General features: G+C 55.4%; 1 protein-coding gene across 1 annotated transcript in view; it reads right to left on the bottom strand.

Annotated features, from left to right (window-relative positions):
• Positions 1–20713, bottom strand: part of TBC1D22A (TBC1 domain family member 22A) — a 146342-nt gene that overhangs the window by 76687 nt on the left and 48942 nt on the right. The window contains exons 5-7 of the mRNA XM_081127383.1: positions 5721–5791; positions 1553–1681; positions 435–497 (exon numbers count right to left, since the gene is read on the bottom strand). Of these exons, the coding sequence (XP_080983509.1) occupies positions 435–497; positions 1553–1681; positions 5721–5791 (263 nt within the window). The remainder of the gene's footprint in view (positions 1–434; positions 498–1552; positions 1682–5720; positions 5792–20713) is intronic.

Genomic DNA, 20713 nt, shown 5'->3' with positions numbered 1-20713 from the left:
TGATAAACTCTGAGAATCCCTAACAGAGAAAGATCAGCATTCAATACAAATTAGATCAACACCACAGAGGAAAATGGGCCAAAGACATGAAAGATCACAAACACAAAGCTGGGGGGGCTGGCTCCAGGCGAGGGCCGAGGGCACCAAGCAGCCTCAGCACCGGCGTCAGACCAAGCATGGTCTGGGTCCTGACTGCGGGCGGGTTCAGGGGGGAGGGCACATGCGCCCCACGCAGGGCCCACGTTCCGTTGCAGGCATCAGGATCACACAACCACGCTCCTCAGAACAAAAGCGATTCCCGTCAGCGATGCTGCACGCACCTGCCCGCGGGGACAGCACCTGCCCTGCCCCCCGCCTTATGGGGAACGTGGGCATCAGCGCCCCAGCGAAGGCAGCCGCCCTGGCAGACACTCCCTCCCGGGGGCCACGCTTACCTCCGTCACTCTGGGCTGAAGTGTGAGCGCCTCCGGACTCATCCGAGGGATGTCTATGTGGATCTGCAGGTGGAGGAGAGAGACCACAGGTTACGATGAAAACGGCAACACAATGGCGACAAGGAGCGACTCTAGGGCAAGGCCTGCGCTGGGACACTGACTGGCCTCCTCTGAGCACCCTGGGCCAGGCGGGCCGAGCGGGGCCCCAAGTCCTAGCGTGACAGGCTGGCCGGCACTCGCTACCAAGCGGTGGCTGCTGCGTGACATGGAGCCGAGCAGGCCCTCGGCTATTTAGCGGCACAGTCCACAGCAATTAGCAAACATTGATTCCAGCCTGACGCGGGCAGGTCAAGTGCATCAACAGCGCACAGTTCTCGGCCGTGCCAGCGCCTTCTCGGAGCCCAGCCACTCTCCTCCACTGCACACGTCCCCGGGAGCCAGGGCACTTTCACAGGCAGCGCTCAGAGCTCTGCCTGACAGGCAAGTCGTAATCAAGTTCCCCACGAGGCCCAGATGCACACGTGTGGGCTTCAGGAGCTGCCAAAACAGCGCCCAGGCCCGACGCCGGCACCACGCTGGCTTCCGGCACCCACGGGAATGGCCCACGCTGGCCCATGCCGTCCCCACCCCACCACCCAGGGAAACAGCCCAAGAACTCACGTAACTTACAGGAACTGCTCACCCACCACAGGTGAGCCTGGCTGTGGACCTTTTAACACCTACACCAAACTGACAGGTGGGAAATCCGGACAAGTTCCCTCAGCTAGAGGGCAGGTTTCCACAAGGAAATGCCCAGCACAGACGTGTCAGGAGAGGCAGTTCACTCAGAAACCCGGGGCTGTGCGACCAACAAGAACCGAGTTTGGTCTGTGTGCAGCACGAGCCACTGTGGACTCCGACATCTCACAAGGAGGGTGAGGCCTCCAACGTCCCAGGGAGCCCTGCTAACAGCAAACTCTGGGCACCGTGCGAATCATGAACCAACCGTCTGCTTTCAGGCTCAGTGATCCACTAGAAAATACAGGTCTGTGACCCAGCAGGGACGTGAGATAAAACACCTCCTCCACGACCCCCAAGGCACAGCCCTCCGAGCGACACACGGAGAGGAAGGGCCCCACCTGTCTGTAGGTGTCCTGGTGAGCCTCGTCGTTCCGGGAATCGTAGTAGTGCTCAATGAAAGCGAAGTACTCCTTCTGCTTCCTCTGCAGGGTGGCCGGTCTCCGGTCGACGTTGGCAGGAAGGTAGCCCTGGGTGAGGGAAACACACACGAAGATAAGTGTGGTTAATGCTAATTTGGAGTCTCCCTGAGATGATTGAAGGAAGGCTCGTGTCTCAAATGACAGGGAGAACAGATGAGTGGTGGAAAAGAGACACAGACATACAGACAGAGCAGCGGGCCACACGGCAGCCCCTGGCCCTGGGCTGAGCTGTTCAAACCCTCGCAGCTGGAGGTGTCAGACCAGACCCCAGGGCAGCTCGTGCTCACCCCTCATCTAAAGCAGGGCTCAGAAATGAAACCACGTCCTCTCCACACACCTTGCACACCACAAAGAATGAGAAGTCCTTAAGGCTGTGCACGCAGCTACACATGTGCCTTCTGTCTGATGCTTAAACTCAGCGTTCACCTGGAAAATTCACTCACTTGGTGACACAGAATGGTAGTTAACTGTCACTGTGGCAGAGTATGGCCACGTACAGGATCCAGCGGCCATTGGGGCTGTCAGAAGTTTGACCACAAATATCCCATCCTGCCTTTTACGGCACCTGGGGTGCATTTCACTGCGTGCACACCTGGGCGTGGTATGCACACACACCTTGATAAAGAACTTTCCACAGAGACACTCCCGCGGCAAGTGTCTGAGTGCCTGCGTCCTACATCCTGTCAGCACTTGGCACTGTCGGGCTTTTTCATTTTAGCCATCCTGAGAGCTCTGCAGTGGTGTCTATTAGAACATGGTCTTAACCGCATGTCCCAAAACCCTGTGTGTTCTCATCCGTGAGGCTCCTGTACAGTGTCACCCCTGTTCCTTACTAACCCACAGGCACCTGTACCCAGGCTTCACGCGGTTCTGTTGTAAACATCTACCCCCCTCCCCGCAAGAAGTACTGCTGTTCACCCTCCTCACTGTGGGAGCTCAGCTCCACGGCGGCACCTGGTCTGCACCCATCCCAGGGCACACAGGGCGCTGGAGTCAAAAATCTCTCCTCAAGGAGTAAGTAAGACTGGACGGCACTCCCCCTACACACACCTGCAGGGCACTTCTGGCCCTTCCAAGTCCCTGCTCCAATGTCAACACCCTGCCACTGTCTCAAAGCAGCACCCTGACCCCTGGGCAGAATCCCCCACCTGTTGCAGGTTTTTCTATCACCTTCGGAGGAACTATGAAATTGACTGACACAGGAAGCAAGCTCCAGGGGGGCGGGACTCCTCAGCCCTTTGCTCAAGGTATCCCGGGGTTCAGGACACTGTTCCACTCAGCAGACACTCAGTGAGCACCTGTCCAGTGAAAGCATGATGTCAGCAGCACCCCAAGAAGGGGCACAGCCCGGCATCCGGGGAAGAAGAGATCTGGGCCAAGTGGGAACGCAGCAGTTCGCATACTGCTCTGGGCTGGGTTTGTTTTGACAGAGGGGAAGGTGGAAGTGGGCAGGGGGACAGAGTGCAGACACCCTGGGAAAGGCCACATGACCTCACGGAGCACGGGGCTGGGGACAAGGGGCAAGGACGTGTGTGGAGCAGCAGTGGGGCCACCAAGGGTAGACCTGGGAAGGTGACCAGCCTCACACTAACTACAGGCAGTGAAGCCAAAGGGCTGAGTAGCAGGACGAGCCCTCAGAAATCCCTGTTCCCCGAATTTTAACTTACTGGAACAGAAACCCTGAAAGGCGGCTATGTCGGCATGGGCCACATGAGCCCCACGTCCTCCTGAGCTCCCCTCCTAAGGGAAGCGCACGTGCAAGTAGCGGCCTTTAGATTATGAAGCAAAACTGGGAATTATGCAAATGAGGTGCATGCAGGCACGTGATGAATGTTAAGTGACAGAACTACAGGGACCTAATTGCTGCATCAGCCAGTATGAAAACACTGATCACAGACGTCAAACAGCGCGGGCAGGGACTTGTATCCCAGCTGTCCCAGCGACAACGTGGACTCTCCCCACTGCGGCCACACACGCGCCGGCTCAGCACCAGGGATGGGGAGGGTGACACCAGTGTCACTGCTCATCCAACTATCCTATCCACCAGGCAACTGTTAAATGTTTCCCTAGCTTTGGTTCCATGTTTCTGAAATTGTTAATTAAAAAGAACCAAACTCATGATTTCTCACAGAGCTCATTCTTGCAGAGTTGCTGCCATGCCTGTGGGGGGGACAGGTCAGAGGCAGCGATGGGGCGGAAGGGCACGTTCCGGGCTGCAGTGCAGGTTAGCTCTCCGTAAACACGAGCCGGTTTCTCGTTTCCTCACCAAGGTGGCCCAGCCACCGTCAGGGAGGAGTGGTGCTCATCCACAGACCACCGGCTGGGTCACTGACAAAGCGTGAACATGTCGGCGGGGCAAGTCCTCAGGTCCCCAGGCCTGGAAATAGGTTCACATTCAAGTACAGCTCTGGTGGTCTGTCTTTGTAAACTGGACAAATGGTAAGTCTCCTCGATCCTGGGTTCAGTGCTAAAGCTCGTGGTCCTAGAAGCAGAGTGGGCTGGGACCAATCACCTCCCCCCCCCCCCGATGAGCCCCTGGGACAGTAAGCTGCGCCCAGCCGCCCTCTTGCCAAGTAGCTCAGCCCAGGCGCGCTGCCTCCACCGGCTTCTCTCCCAGCTGGCTGCTGTGGGCCCTGGCCTGTCCCACGTGCAGCCTGAGTGTCCTAGAGCAGTGGTCCCCAACCCTGGGCACCCGTGGAAATCCCTCAGGAACCCCAGTATCAGTATTTCCCAAGCTCCCCAGGTGACACGACCATGCACCCAGAACGGAAAGCCAGGTCAAGGGGACAGCTAGAAGCTGCCGCATCTTTGCTGCTCCCTGTCCCCTCCCAGCCCTGGGTAGGCGCTCAGCAAACAGTGATAACAGGCTCTGCCCACCACCCTCCCTCCCACTGAACCAGCAAAGGGGCACCTGGGGCATCTCCCCTCTACTCCTCTGTCTGAGGCCCAGATGGCCCCTTTTCCAAGTCAATCCCAGGGCAGCATATAGAGGATCCGACTACGGCCGGCAGAGACAGACACCAAAGGAACAAGAGCAGGACACGGTCACCAGACGACCCGCCCGCCGACACAGACCCTCAATAATCACAACCTGCATGCAGGTGCCTAACCATAGGGCCATTTCACCAGCACTCCCACAGTTCACTCTGAAAAGCTTGTAACCCATCTCAGAGGGCTTCTGAAAAACTGGAAACACTTAAAACAAACAAAAATACAAGCAATTGCAGCACATCTAATTTTAATGGCAAGAGAGTATCTAATCAATAAATATTCGCTGTTCAAAACTGCATCTGCACTTAGGATTACGAGGTACTAAGCTGCAAATTGATTAAGACTCATTAGCAAGAAAAAGTCTTTTAAATTCTAAAAGTCAGGCCCAATTTAGAGCAAACCCTTAGTGTTCCCTACTGACTGGGCTCCACAAGAAAGGGAGAGGAAGCTGCCCACGACCGCGGGAGTGCCAGCAGGGCGCGCTCACAGCCATGTAAGCCCCGGTGCGCACGCGAGGCTGGACTGACGCCCGCCACCACCTGCCACCCGGCCGGCTCCACAGGCTCCAAGACAGGCAGCTCCATGCAAGGGGCGAGGAAGCCAGAAGCCTGCCCTCATTGCAGAATCCAACTATTCCTAGCATCAGCTCGTTCCCCTAACATCAGGACTGATATTAAAAAGAAAGCATGTCAAACATGGCCCTTCCCCTGATCCCTCAGCTGATGTAATCTTCTGCGCTGGACCCTTTCTATCCCGGGTTTGAAAATCTTAGGAAGATTTTTTAAAAACAATGAAATCAGAGAAAAAAATAGAACTGCCATAAATTATGACTTATTTTCTGCCAGCCCTGTCAACCAAGCTTGTAATGAAGCAAAGGATGGAAAACGTCATCTTACCCTGCAACAATACCGGTGCTGTCTGGAGTGACAGCCACACTTCCAGCCAGACAAGGGGGCCCGTCCTCACCAGGGGACAGACGAGGGGGCCCGTCCTCACCAGGGGACAGATGAGGGGGCCTGTCCTCACAGGGACAGACGAGGGACCCGACCCCACAGGAGGAAGGTGATGAGCAGACCCATGTGGACGAGACACTTACTGAGAGCAGCTTCCACGTCATCGGACGGACCGGCTTAGGGATCCCAGACCAGCTCAGCTTCCGCAATTCTTCTGTTGGCAAAGAAGAGACAAGGGAAATGTTTACACACCGTTAGCCGAACCCCATGTGCTAGCATCTCCCACCAGTGCTCCCAGGGCAGGGGACCCCGAGATGAATCCAGGTGAACCCAAATGACAAAGGTCTCAGGTGCTGACGCTGACCGGATCTGGGAGCAGTTCCCACCGATCCCAGCAGCACTCAGCATCGCCTGTTCCCACGGACCCTCAGGGAGGACGTCCGTAAAGACACCCAGTGTCCCAGCTCCACCCGACAGGCGAGACCAGAGGGTACTGGTGCCTCCCCGCTTCCCTCCTTCCCTCCCGCTGCCTTCTCCCCAACTTGACGCCTAGAAGAGGCTCTTCCCTCCTTTCATCCTGCCCCTCTCTGCATTTCCTGTTGAAGAATGCTGCAGGAGGTCCTTTTCCCAGGACTGGTTTTGAGAGGAACTGTGCCGTGGAGAGACACGTGAGTGTACACAGCGCTGACGGGGGGGGGGGGGGGGGGGGGGGGGGGCACGTAACACAACCAAGGACCACAAAGCCTGCAGGCACACTGACTACACAAGTCACTGTAGTCTGTACAAACACCTACAGGGGGCCCAGACACGGAGGGGCGGGGCTGGCCTCCAGGGGCAGGAGAGGGCGCAGCAGGGGGTGGAGGGGCAAGGGTAGGAGCCCTGGATCCTGTCAGGCCTCCCATGAGTCCTGAGTGTCCCAGGCACATGCCCGGAGCGGCTGGAAAGTACACTTCAACCTGCAGGCGTATCGGCGCTCGGTCAGTCCCACCGAAACTGACCGAGTATTTCTCCCCTTTGAGTCAGGGCCACCATGAGGTTCTCCTAACAGCCTGGGGGTGATGATTAACACTAGGAGTAAAAAAATGATTAAAGAGCAACTTCGGTAATATAATCAACAAAACACACAGTCCTGGCATCTCAGCTTTTCCCAATTACTAGAGTCCAAGCTAAATGAGTAAGGAATGTTTGGGCCATGGTTCCAGCAATAACCCACATTTCACAGCCATCTCAGAAAAACCGCATCTCCCCAGTTCCCTGGGACATCAGGAAAAGCAGGACCTCCTGTGGGACACCCTCAAGCTCCTGGTGCCTGTCCCCTGCCAGAGACTGGCTTTCTGAGCCTGTCTGTGAAGAACGGCAGAGAATCTCAGGTTTAAGGTCCCTGGAGCTCTCTCCTTGGGGAAGGGCCCCACAGGCTGGGGTCCTGGACACAGTGAGAGGTGGGTCTGACTCAGCTTTACTGCTGGAAGGAGCAGAGTCAGTGAGGGCCGTGGCCCTGCTGCGTCAATGAGGAGGCCACTGGACCAGGTGGCTCAGGGGCTCAGGGACCTGCTACCCCAGGTCTGTCCACTCTATTAACCACCATTATTAAATAGGGGTTGTACCACAGACCAAGCTCACCTACAAATACGAACAAAGGGAATCCTGCAGCTTCCCTGGGTGCTGAACTGGCTGATGGGAAAAGCCATGGGGCCACCTCATAGTGGTCAGGTGTAGACTCCACCCAAGGCCCACTCACCCCTAAACCCTGCAACCAGAATTCTGGCTGTGCACACCGCCCCCCAGAATCCCTGAGAGGGAGGGGAGTCAGCCCAGCAAACGCTGGACCCACCCACCCCACTCCAAAGGTGGGCCTGATTGGTTGGTGTAGAGCTAAGCCCCGCCCTCGCTAGTGACTAATTAGGCATCGGTTTGAGTGGCTGAGAAGAGAGGTCAACGGCCGGGGCTTCTGAGAAAGCCCTCCTGGCTCCTGGGACACCTAGAGGCAACCCTGCCGGCCTTGCTCTAGAGGTGCTGGGTCAGGCTGCTACAGCCATCAGGGACCAGGCCCGCCTCGGGGCGCAGCCAACCAAGAGGGGCAGCAGGCCCGGCAGACAGCGGGACCCAGGGCTCCGAGTTCAGCAGGACAGCCAGACACAAGACCATTCGAAATCAATAGCTCTTCTCTGCCAGCCACATAAGTAAGGAGGAAACGTCACAGGCACGAGCTTAACAAGAAAAGGACACCAGCAAGAGGGAGAGAACAGGCTTTACCTAAAGACCGACAGAAACAGGAGAGCGCCGATCCCCCGGCAGCGCGGGTTTCAGGAGCACTGTGCGGCCGGCACCGGGCTGGCCGGAGGGGCACACAGTGAGCACACGGCTCTGGGCTCAGGGGACCCACCTTGTGTCCTTGTGCACAAAGGACACAGCAGGGTACAGACACGACTGTGTGCCCGCAGGGACAGGTGGGAGCACAGAGGAACCGCATGGGGGTTTCCTGGGTAGCCGCGTCCGTGAGGAAGCTGACCATCGAGGTAAGACCAGCAGCTGAGGAGAAGTGAGCTGAGGTGGGGGAGGGAGAGGGGGCGTCCCAGCCTAGGACGCAGCTTAGGCAAAGTCCTGGCCACAGTGCAGAGATCACAGGGGCCCAGAGGTCTCGAGGAGCCCACTTAATGGGCCACGCACAAAGCCCAGTGCAGCGGGGACGGTGGCTGGGTGGTGACAGTGGAGGGTGCACACAGACCAGAGAGACATGGAGGCTATAAAAGCAACGACATATCCAAGATCTAAGACTCAAAATTATAAAGCTGTTGACTGTCGCTTAAAAAACTCTTTTATTCCATGCAAAGCCAACCAAAATCCCAATGGGACGTACTGTGTGTTCTGAGACTTGGGAAGCTGACCCTGCGTTCACCTGGAAGACTAAAGGCGTAAGAGCAGCCAATAAAATTTCCAAGAAGGAACATGTGAAGGGACAGAGCTGAGTAATGAAGACAAGGGGATTCCAAGACAAGACTAAGGCAACGGGCTCAGAAACAGAATGGGGGTTCAAACCGAGCCTTTGTTTGGTTATGAAAACAGTATTTCACATCAAGGGCCCGTCAACCAATGACATCCAAACAATTTCCAGATGATTAAAAATTCAAAGATCAAAATTGTGTGTGTGTGTGTGTGTGTGTGTGTGTGTGAAGGAAAATAGAAAATACTACAAGAAAATGTAGGAGAATGTTTCGATATTCTCAGATGGAGGAAAGAGTCCTAAGCAAGACACAAATCTCAGCAATGATAAATAAGAAGATTCACAAGTTAACTCAATGAAGTCTGAAACAACAGGACAGTCACAGACAGGACAACGTTAAAGACAAACGACAGACACACAACGTAAAAAGGTCAGTGTGACTAATGTATAAACGTACAAAACTGAGAGACCGATTTACAAGGAAATAAAAACTCAGAGGAGGAAACAGAAATGGCTAAGAAATGGCTAAGAAACACACAAAGATAGACACATCACCTCAATGGCGATCAAAGAATGGCAAATTAAAACAAGAAACCTGTCGCAGACGGGACGCCGTGTTGAGCGTGTGACGCCCGCAGGGTGAGGCCCGGCGAGCACTGGTACAACGTCTCACCGACGTCCACGTGCAGAAACCTGTCCCACAGGGCATTTCCAGGGGTGCCCAGCTTTATGCACAGGATGTCCATCTAGTACGGCCACCTAGCCAGCCCCACAGGAGGGCCCTAAACTTAGCCCTGCAGTATTGCTGAGCTGAGTCTAGAACGGGGCTTGGGGGAGCCGAGACGGACTGTGAGTGCCCGTAGCACTGGAGCCAACCCACCCAAGAGCCTCTCGGGGCTGTGCCCGGGCATCTGTCTCCTCTCTAGGAGCAGTCAGAGCCCCTGGAGGTCAGATCCCAGGTCCCTATTTCCTGTCCATCCAAACAGGGTCTTACAACCGTGTGTGGTGGCAAGTGCTGGAGAAGACAAAGTTCAGCTCTTTCCTCCGCCCCTTTGGAGGTGGGTGGGGGCTTGGGGGGTGTATTTTTACAATAAACGAACAGCCATGCCTCCCCCATGCTAGACGTGGGACACCTCCATCGCCCGTCCCCAGCGACTCCCTGCCCTGCTCTGACATCTCATGAGCAGCACGCCGGGTGGAAGCACCGCCCCGCTTCTGCTGCCCGTCGCGTCTGTCACACAGGACGCCGGTGCCAGCAGCTCATTCTTCCAAGCAGGACAGTGCTCTGCGGTGCACCACAATCTGCTTGCGCGTGCACCTGCCCACAGGCGTCTGGGTCAGTCACAAGCTCTCGCTACCCAAAAGGGCTGCTGTGAACACTCTCATAGGTAAGTCCTGTGGGCACGTTTTCACTTCTACTCGGCAAGTACGGAGGAGGGGAGGTGCTGGGCCAGGAGCTGATCACGGTCACCTCCCCTAAACGCTGCCACAGGGCTCTTCAGAGTGGCCGCGCCATCTCACAGCGCCCGCAGCAATGCTAAGCGGTCCGCGCGCTCCACGTGGCCCTGGTCACATTCCGGGCCCAGTCTTCAACCTCAGCCATGCTAGTAAGTGCTAAACGGCGTCTCTCGTGACTGTAATTAGCAAGTCCGTGCTGACTAGTTCCATCCACTTCATGAAGTTCACACTGAGCTCTCACCCACCCCCTCATTCGGCCACTCACGTGTCACCACTGACTCACGAGTCCGTTTCTAATGATGGGTTTTGCTCCTGACTGAGTCGCGTTCTGCTGCGTGCCTGTCTTTTTCCCTGAACGTCAGGCGTGCTGGTTTCTGGTCTGTTGCCTCTGCGATGACGGGAGCTCTGGGGATTGTTCCACCTGCGGCTTTCTGGAGTCTTTCCCCTGCTACGCACTTCCCCGCTCGGGAGCACAGGGCATGCCACCAGGACCGGACAGGACCCCTGGGTCGACCCGCGTGCTCTCCTCTCCCACGCCCTGCTCCACAGTCAGTCTACGCCTCTCAAGCCCCTTTCTGGACTCAGCTCAGCGAGGCCGCCAGATTAAGTTTAGGGACTGGAAACTGTCTCTGACTATAACTGGGAACAGAGGTCGGGTTCACCTGCCCATGGCCCCCCACCCCCACCCCCACCCCCGGGGTCACGGGCCTGCACTGCCTGTCGTCCAGGCCTGAGGGCAGCTGCCTCACATACCTGGTCTGGTCTCTGCTTCTTTACAGCAGGAGAGCAATTCCTGGGGCATTTAATCCTTCGTGGTCCAAGCAAAAGTCGGCTCACCAACTTTTAAAGAATTTTTATCTGTGTTCATCAGAGAAGCTCATCTCTCCTTTCTTTCTCTTACAGTTTCTTTGCGAGGTTTTTGGTACCAGGACTGTGTTGCCTTAATAACGCGCCTGCCAGCGTCTTCGCCTCCTCTCTCTTCTGAAAGCACTTTGGAGAACTGGTGTCCCTCCTTCTCTAAATGGGTGACAGAGTCACCAGTAAAGCCCTCTCCTGCTGTGAAGGCTTTTATCACAACTCGTTTTTAAATTGATATGGGGACATTGAAGTTCTGTTTCCTCGTGTGTCAGTTTTATTAGACGCTGTCTTTCGGGGAGTGTGTCCATCTCACGTACGTTCTTGAACTTTGTCATGAAGAGGTAAACGACATCCTTGCTACTTTTCACGTCTGTGGGGTCTGTACTGATGTTTCCCCCCTCGTGGCTGATGCTGGTGATCTGTCCTCTCCCCCGCACTGAGCAAGTCTAACTAGAAGTTTTACTGATCTTTTCAAGGAGCTAATTTTAGATTTTGTGGATTCCTGCCTTCCTTGTCCACTTGTCTCCATCTTGGTTTCACATCCCTGCTTTTGCCTGGTGCTGTTTAATGTCCTCTCTTTCCCCAGCTCCTTCAGGTGGGAGCTCCGGTCACTGATCTGAAGCCTCTGTTCTCCGCACACAGACATCTGACGACACAAATTTCCCTCCAAGCACTGTTTCTGTTGCACACACATTCTGATATGTGTTGTCATGGCTCAGTTCAAAACATTTTCAAATCACCCTTGTGATTTCCTTGATTCATGAGCTACTTAGAAGTGTGTTGACAGCTTTCCAAATACCTGAGGATTTCCTAGGTATCTCACTGTTAGGCTGACTTCTAATCTCAGCATTTGGTGAGATGACCTTAGTGTCCCTTCGATCCTTTGGTATTTATTACGGCTCACTGTGGCCGAGCCCACAGTCTGCTTGGTGAATGTGCCACTCACTGTCCGTGACATGACTGCGTTCCTCAGTTGTGGGTGTGGAGTCTGTAAATCGGTGAGATCCAGGTGGCAGACGGTCCTGCTTGTATCTTTCACCTCTTGACCGGTTTTTAAATATGCACATTTTATCGACTGCTCGGGGAAGGTGTTAAACGCCTGCCTCTGACTGGAATTGTCTCTCCCTCTCTCTACTTCTGTCAGTGTTTGCTTCACGCATTGTGAACCTGTATTATTAGGTGCACACACACCTAGAAAGATATTATCTACTTAATGAGTTGAACATTTTATCGTTATGAAACATCCCTCTGTCTCTAATGAAACTCTTTGTCTTGGTGTTTACTTTCTCTGACGTTATTATAAGCAAATGAGTTTTCTCATGACTGATGTCTGTGAGGCGTATCTTTCCCACCCTTTTATTACAGGTGCCTGGGCCTTCATATTGAAAGCTTGTGTCTGGCTTTCCTTTCAGCATCCTGTCCTATTTTTCTTGGAATCAGACTGTAAAATCACTGGCGCACTAAGAGAGCAAGCTAAAGTGTGAGAAAATTTAATAAACCAAAACCAAGTGAGAAATAACACTACTTTCTTCTATGACAGTGGGTCTGCTTCCTGAAAAGTAAACTTTGAACTATTTTCATGAAAACAGCACCATTTCCACAATTCCATGTTCATCTGCACTGCAAGGGTTGAGCTTCCCAGTAAAACTCCCACCTGGGAAATCGTCACAGAAGATGCTCTGTGACCACGGGGAACAGAGAGACGCAGGACAGAGGGGCAAGCACCGGACGGGGTTCGAGGCCCAGCAGGGCCAGCGACCGTCTGTGTGGCCCTGGACAATCCCTAACCTCTCTGAAGCGTGTTTCCTCCCCCTGAACATGGGACAAACAAAAGTCTGCGGTGAGTCACAGACTTTTCCCAGGGAAAAGAGGCAGCTCACGGAAGCATCTGTAAACTGTGACACACGACACACAGCAAGAACGAGACTGTTAGGCTTATTGGAACCCAAACCTCACAGCAGTGGGACGCACCTAATTGTCACATTTGAAACGGAACCAGAAATCTGCCACAAAACAGTGTATGCAAAGGACTCATATGTACCTTTTTTTCCTGAAATGCCAGGAATAACAGAAAAATCAACCCATAATTTGAGCTTTTTTTTTTTTTTTCTACCACTCCATCTCATTTTAACTGGTTTTAATTCTGATTTTCTAAAACTTTTATAGCAACAAAATTTGGGAGAAACACTGAACAAAAGTAAGAAACACACAGTACTGCGGGAGCTCCAACCCGAGGAGTGCCGCCCTGCTCTCTGCTGGTGCGAAACCACCACGCGGGGGCCGAGGGAAAAGACATGGCCTTTGTTGCCTACACAGTGGGGAAGACCTGACGGCAGCCGGTCAGGCAGTCGGGTGTGTTTCCTGACAGGCGAGGGTCCAGCTAGGGATTATCAAGCAGCTAGCAGAGAGGAGTGGGAGGGAGCTGTGCTGAAATGACCCGCATGCCAAGGCCAAACAGAGGGTCTGGCGAAGCTTGTTAGCAGTCAAGGGCACGGGAAACACTCGGATCTGGGCTCCTCTGCTCCTTGTGGCCGCTGGCCAGGTGAACAGCCTCCCACTGATGGGAGGGGAATTGGGCCATATCCTTGCTTTACACCACAGTCACCTCTGCTGACATGTGAACCTACAGTAAGAGCTGAGCAGCATGAGAAGGTCCTCAGAGTAGCATATTTCTTATTCCACAGGATGGGAAGCCTCATAAATCCCCCATGTGGCCAGCGTTTGCTGAGCACCCCTGTGTAAGCTGTCCCTGGGGTCCAGGCCACTCATACATGCCCAGCCGCACACCTGTTTATCCACTCAGTGAACAAGGGTCCTGCTGACCACCACCTGTCCTCTATGACTACCTCACCTTTCCGGCCACCGAGGGGCCAAGCTGCCCTCAGAGGGCCCCATCAGGCCAGTCGCTGCCTCCAGGGGCTCACACAGGGACGGGGAATGTAGCTGTGCAAGCACGTAGGGAGGGGTGTCATTCAAGAAAGGTGAGAGGTGACACAGAGCAGAGGGGTCCCTTCCTAAAGAAGGGACATCAGGGAAGATTCCCAGGTAGCTGCTGCTTGAGAGGCACCTGGCTGCCAATTTAAAGCCCAGTGGATTCATCTCCCGACGTGGACCCGAGACTACGTCAGCAGGACAGTAAAGGAGCAACGACGCAAACGAGAGCCGACAAGACCTGTCAACAGAATCAGGAAGAGGGAGGCAGGAGGGAGCGGGAGCCGACAGGGAGCAGGAGGGTAACACCGGCCGCCTGGGTGTGTGGAACCCGGAGGGCAGGGCTGGAAGCAGCACCCAACCTCCGCGCAGGAGGCCCCACCCACAGGCGACAGCGGCTGGACCAACCTGAGGTCACACACCCCAGGTTCTCGTGGTTCAGTCCTGGCCCAGAGTCACAGCCACAACAGCACAAACAACAAACGTCAAGTCCCTGAAACTGGCAATGACTACGCCGAGCTGGTGGGGAGGGGGTGGCCACAGGGCAAAGCCCCCACTTCCCAAGTGGAAGGGCGACACTCGGGGCTGGACGTGGAAGTCTACACACGTGTGGAGGGCTGAGAAATACAGTATAAAGGAAGACCAGAGGCTGCCTCCGGGAAGGACGTGGGGGGGGGGGGGGCCAGGGCTACTGCGCCCACCTGTCTCCTGTGACTACCTCTCCTTTCCAGCTCTGGGCGGCGGGCTCGTCTCCAGCTCCAGAAGGACGGGCCAGGCAAGGACGCCCAGTGCCTGGCCGCCCTCAGAACGGTCCTGCAGTTCTAAGCTGATGACCCCTAATTGCTAGAATTAACTTAATCGTTTTGCAACATAACTTCTCCAAGTGTAACTGTTTCTTTACTTAAAGGGTTTGCTGCCGGCAGCAAGGGCTGTGCTTTAAGAGGCTAAGAAATGGCAGAAATGGACAAACCTTCCTCTAGGCCAGCGATCTTCGCACGCTGCGCCGCCAGAATTTGTAAAACATGCAACACCTGGCTACTGAGTCGGGGCCCCGACCTCTTTTCCCTCAGACTGTCAAATAAAAAAAATGACAACGGCCAGCACCACAATAGCCATCCCGTGTGAATCAAAATTATACCGATTTTATTTGTCGGATCAGCAAAAAATATATTTCTTGGTGCACTGCGGAATTTTAACAATTAGTTTATGTGCCATGAGATTAAAAAGGTTGAAAAATCACTGCTCTGGGGGGGCAGTGCTGAACGGGAAGTGGGGAGCAGGGTGAGGATGAAGGGGAGCTCAGGAACAGAGGCTGGGCTAGGAAAGGTCTCGCAGAGGAGTAGGCACGGGACACTTGAAGGTGGTCAGGGCCACCAGACAGATAGGAGGGAAAGGCCTTCCTGTGGGGACATCTGAGCCAAGCCCTGGAGTGCAAAGAAAGGCCTGGAGAGACAGGCAGGGGCCTAAGTGGACCTGAGTGCCACTGATGCCTTTATTTTGGATAAAGCGAGCGAACAGGGCTCAGGGGCTGTGATTAAACCTCAGCCAGGCCAGGAGCACAGGGGAAGGAAGGTACAGACTCCTGGACTCTGCTCTGAACCAGAGCAGGAAGGTCTATCGGCCACAGTCCCTCCGGCCCTCTGACCACAAGGCCACACCCCCCAGCAGGGAAGGGCATCTGAGCAGACTTCACAGGAGGAGGGGAGCAGGACACTGGCAACCCCATCCTGAGTTCTGACAAGGATGGGCAAGGGGCCTGGAGTCCGGCCCCTCTCAGCTGTTCAGACGAGAAGCCACGAGCCCCGGCGAGAGGACGCAGGCAGGTCTGCTGCCCCCAGACTCTGGCAACGCCAAGGAAGATAAATGTTTAGAAAAATCAAAAAGTGCATTTTATTCTAGAAATTGTGCAATGATGAACTACGAAGTCAATCAAATGAGATGAAACACGGTTCTAAAAGTTAAGTGTTTTACTGGCTTTCAAACGTCCCTTCACCACAACGTCGCTTGGAACAGCGACGCTGCCGCCCAGAAGGAAGACACATACCCACCGGCCCCTCAGAAGTGCACACGGTCGCCCATCCGCTGCCACACGGGACACGCCTACAACGAACAGGCAGCCGGACCTCGCAGCTCCTGGTCGGGCTGAGCTGGCAGGTGCTCCGCGAAATCCGCCTGGTGAAAGGGAATCCCTCCCCCACGTAATGCCAGAGCCTATTTCCAGGAAGCATTTTACCCCTAGGAGACATCGGCCGTGCCAGAAGGAAGACACAGCGCTGGCGCTGACACCCGTGAGAGCCCTGGTACCCTCGTCTCCTCCTCAGGCCTTTGCTCTGTGGCTCTGCTGCTTTCACAGTCACCTGCTTGGTTACAAGGGGATCCTTTCTCTTTTACTTTTCCTCTCTAGGACATTCATCAGTGAGCACAGGAATTCATTCACAGTGGGGCAAGCAAATCCTGGTAAAATATTAGTGGCTTTGTGAGCAAAGCCAGGAAAATAACTCCACCCTCCGCTGGGGTAGGTGTCGTGCTTCTCCACAGCCCTCCTAGGTGGAAAATTCCAAGCCACCTCTTCCAAGGAGCCCTCCAGGGCCAGGCCAGCCCTTGAAGGCCGATCCACCTCCCACTGCCAACCAGGAGGGGAAGCATCTGGAAGAGCAGTGATATGCTTGCCCGTGGCTACTTCACCCCAGCATGTCACACGGCCCTCAGCAAGCTGGCAGACCTGAGACTCACGGGACTGCAGCATAGTCAGAGGACAGCCCAGACAGCCCAAAGCCAGCTTCCCTGCTGTCCCCTCCCTCCAGCCTGGTCCTCAGGGCAGCCAACTAGAAAAAAATAGACAGTAGGAAGTGTCAAGACTCTTGGATGATCAATAACAGAAAAACAAAAACTCTATTAAAAATAGGCCAAAGGATCTTAACAGACATGTCCTCAAAGCAGATACACAAACAGCCAATCGGCACCTGACAAGATGCTCAGAATCATTATGACCAGGGAAATGAAAGCACGGTGAGACGCCACTGCCCACCACCCCAAAGGCCGTGACCAAAAAAGTGGAAATGCTGGACCCTCACCCAGGGCTGGCAGGTCCTCAAAATAGTGAGCAGAGTTCCCACATGACCCAACAACCCCTCCTGGGTATCGACCTGAGAGACGAAAACACCCACACAGAAGCCTGCATGTGAGCACTCTCAGTGCGTTCCTTATAACAGCCAGGGAGCGGAAATGCTCCAATGTCCATCAACTAATAAACGGACATATAAAACGTTGACCCATCCAAACAATGGGACAGTGCTGCCTGCTACAACCCGGGTGAGCCTTGAAAACATGGCACTAAGCAGGAGAAGCCGGACACAGAAGGCCACTTGGATATGAATCCATGGGCATGAAACATCTGGGAGAGGCGAGTCTGCAGGGACAGGAATAGATGGGCGCTAAGCCAGGGCTGGGGAGGGAGGTCGGGGGTGGGGGTGACTGCAGAGGGGTCCAGGGTTTCCTCCTGCGCACTAAAGTTCACTGTAGTGAGTCACACAACTTTACCAACACACGCAGAGCCACCAAGCTGTACGTGTAAAGGGTGAATTCTATCTCAACAGAGGCGTTAGAGAGTCTTGGACAAGGAATTTCTAACAGCTTTTCACACCCCAACTGCCGCCTCGGAAAGCGGGTCCGGGACAGGGCTGCCTGGTTGTGGGGCGCACCATGACAGGCATGCCAGTTTTTATGGAACTGAGGCCGGCCGGACGGCTCCGCACTGGGGGGAGCCCGCCCCCGGTGGCGGGAGGGTGGAGGAGTGACGAGCGCCCCCTGTGGCCCAACCTTTGGGGCACTGGCACCGCCTGGCAAGGCCGCTTAGGGGCTGTGCTGCCGGTTTTGTTTACGCCGAGAGAGAGCAAGCGTCACCTGTTAGTCACCTCGCAGGTCTAATTACCCTGCCGTCCTCAATACCATCGATCCCACAGCCGCGGCCCGCGGCGTTTAATTAAAGGGAGCTGCTGCTGCTCCGGTTAGAAATCCACCGCCCGGGACTGAGCCCCGCCCTGCCCCAGCCAGCCCCGCGCCTGCTGGTAACAGTACCGGCAGCAGCTGACTCCACTTCTTCACAAAGTCGGTAACAAGACTGGGGTCAGCAGGTACAGTCCTGACACTATGACGCTTAAATGCCAACAGGGACAGCCCGTGGCGGCCCCCGAGAGGGCCCTGAGGCGAGCACGACTCCTCGGGTTCGCTGACCCACCCGCATCCATCGCCCTGGAGAAGCCCTTGCAGGAAGGTGGGAGCCCACAGAGCCACTCCTAGGCTGGGGCAGCTGCAGGCAGGAAGCTGGGCAGAGCCCAGGGGAGCCTGAGGACAGTCTCTCAGTGACGAGCTCTATTCAGTGTAGATAAGTTGCGCTATAATTACAACGGCAAAGCAACAGGATCCCACAGCCCCTGTGTGTGATTTCATGTGTAAACGCACAGAAGGAGGCTGGAGAGAAAGACCAGGGACAGTCAAGGACTGACCACAGAGCCCACTGCCGGCCACAACCAGGTGCCCCAGCCAGGCTGTCTCCACCGTGCCCGAGCCTCCACTCTGGGCACAGACTCACAGCCCACTGCTAAACCACAGCACCGAGCTGGGGACGCCGCCCGGCTCCCAGCCTGCCCCACGCCACCTCACCACGCTGAGGCACTCACCCCCTCCTCTGGGTGCACACCTCCGGGCCTGCCAGCACACGCTGTCAGGCTGACTGCACCCGGCCAGGGCTCCCCAAGCACAGAGACTGTAGGCATCCCTGTACCCCTAACCCCCAGCATTATGGCTGCACAAACAAGGTAATGAAAAGGTAACACTACGAACCCTGCAGCTGTGACGTGAGGAGCAGGAAACACGGGCTCCAGGTACTAAGTCTCAGGGGTGCTGCTGCGGGCGGGTCACCATCAACACGTCTGAACTCAGCCCCGTTTCGTGCAGGCAAGGTGAGCGCTGACACAGTTTAACGCAGCCCCGGAGTGTGATCGGTAATTACGCCAGGACGCAAGAGGACACGCACCTACTGCAGCCCAGGCCCCGGCCACCTGGCGTCAGGGGTTGTCCCGGGTCCCGCGGCGGCACCAGGGCCGGGAGTTCCTGGGCCACTGAGATCCAAGGAAGTGGGTGGGAGACGCCTGCGGGGAAGGCGGAGGGCGTGAACCGCCGACTCTCTAACTAGCGCGACAGTCAGTCTGCTGCTCGCTGCTGGGCCAGCACAGGGCTTTCCCGTTTAGTACGTATGTCAGTGCACGACCAATAATCCCCAGCCCGGGTCAGGAGGGCCCCGTGTCTGATGGAGGGAAGGACCAAGGAGTAATTAGGAGGCCGATTACGCAGGACATTAGGCCGGAGTCTGATCTCCACCCCGGAGGCAGCGGGCAGCTGTTAAAGCCTGGGTGAGAGCCACGTTTCCGTTTGATTCCTCCTGCGAGCCCACGAATGTGTTACAGGAGGAGGGAAGCGGAGACTCGTTGAAGCCACTTCAATGGGCCGGCAGAGATAATAAAGGTCTGAACCCACAGGCCCATCAAAGACGGAGAGAAAGAATGAAGGCGACGGCGCAGGGACGTCCTGCGAGAACGGGACAGACAGGCTTCGGCTGTAACTAGACACAGACACAAAGCGGCACAGACTTGACAATGGCCTGACTGTACTGTGGGTGAGAGAGATCCCTGACGCACGGCTGTGCAGGAAGTGGAGGGGCGGCTGGATTCGTGGGGCAGAGAAACAAGGGGGGATCAGAAGGCACACCTGGGGCACCGCAACCCTTTTGGGGTGCAGGACGCTCCCACCACCTGAGCCACTGGCCAGGGAGCGCACACTACTTTTCCAACTGCTCCCCAGGTGGCATCAGCACAGGCCCTTTACATTTTTTTAATATAAAATCACTTAATTTCTTTCTGTGTTAAAATGCACTTAATCCAGACGCAGTAGACCAGGTAACCAGATTTCTCAGGATCAGACTCCACCAGGAGCTGATTCCATGTGTGTCAAGCCTGGCTCTGGTCACGGAACATTCACATCTTCAGTCCCAAACACAAAATGAGATGCAAGTGATGTAACCCGTGCCTGACACGGGTGCCCAGCTACCTGGTGCTCACTGCTCGAGGTAACACAACACAGGCTCAAAAATAAGATGTGCAATAACCTGGCCTTTTCCAAAAGCAAGCGTATTAGGGCACTAGGCTTATACCTTAAATGAATCCAAAGTAAATACTAGGTGCCAGCTCCCGTGGGCAGGTGTGGGTGTGGGCGTCTTCCTCTTGGTCTTAAGTCAGGCCAGGTCTGCTGATGGTGGCGGAGCTACGTGTTTCCTCATGTAAACATGGGGGTCGGGGGCTGTGAGGAGAAAAGGGCACCCCCCGAAAAGGCAAGGGGGAGCATAAGGCCCACCGCAAGCATTCCCCATGGAATTCCCAGTGTCTGGGACACTCGTCAGTCGGTGTTCAGCCTGAACGACAGGCTCCTCCTGAAACCTGCACCCGACGCCCAGTCCCTCTGCCTCCCAGCTCTCCCGGGGGCGACGTCGTCTACGACATTCCTCACACACAGAAATCTAAACATCAAAACTAGCGCCATAAAACCTAACAACTGCCCCCAGGTCAGGCCCTCCCAACCCAGGGTCTCTGAAAACGAGGGAGGGTCACTGCAGAATGGATTTCCCAGACCTTGAAGCCCTCCACCCTGTCCTGGACAGCCAAGACCACCGACTCACAGACCCCGGGGGGGCCCACAATCCAGCCCCAGACTGTGGGACCCACCGAGACTCTGGAAGGGAAACATCTGCCTTAGGAGCCTCTCCATCAGCACCTTGTTCTTAAAACGGCAGGAGGTTTGCTACTTCTTGGAGCACGTGCTGAAGTACAGAGCGGTGAGATGACGTGATGTCTAGGACATGCTCTGCAACACTCCGCAAAGGGAAGGGAAGGGGAT

This window comes from Miniopterus schreibersii, assembly GCF_964146895.1.
Source record: "Miniopterus schreibersii genome assembly, chromosome: 2".
Taxonomy (NCBI): Eukaryota; Metazoa; Chordata; class Mammalia; order Chiroptera; family Miniopteridae; genus Miniopterus; species Miniopterus schreibersii.
This window is presented reverse-complemented; position numbering and strand designations above follow the sequence as displayed.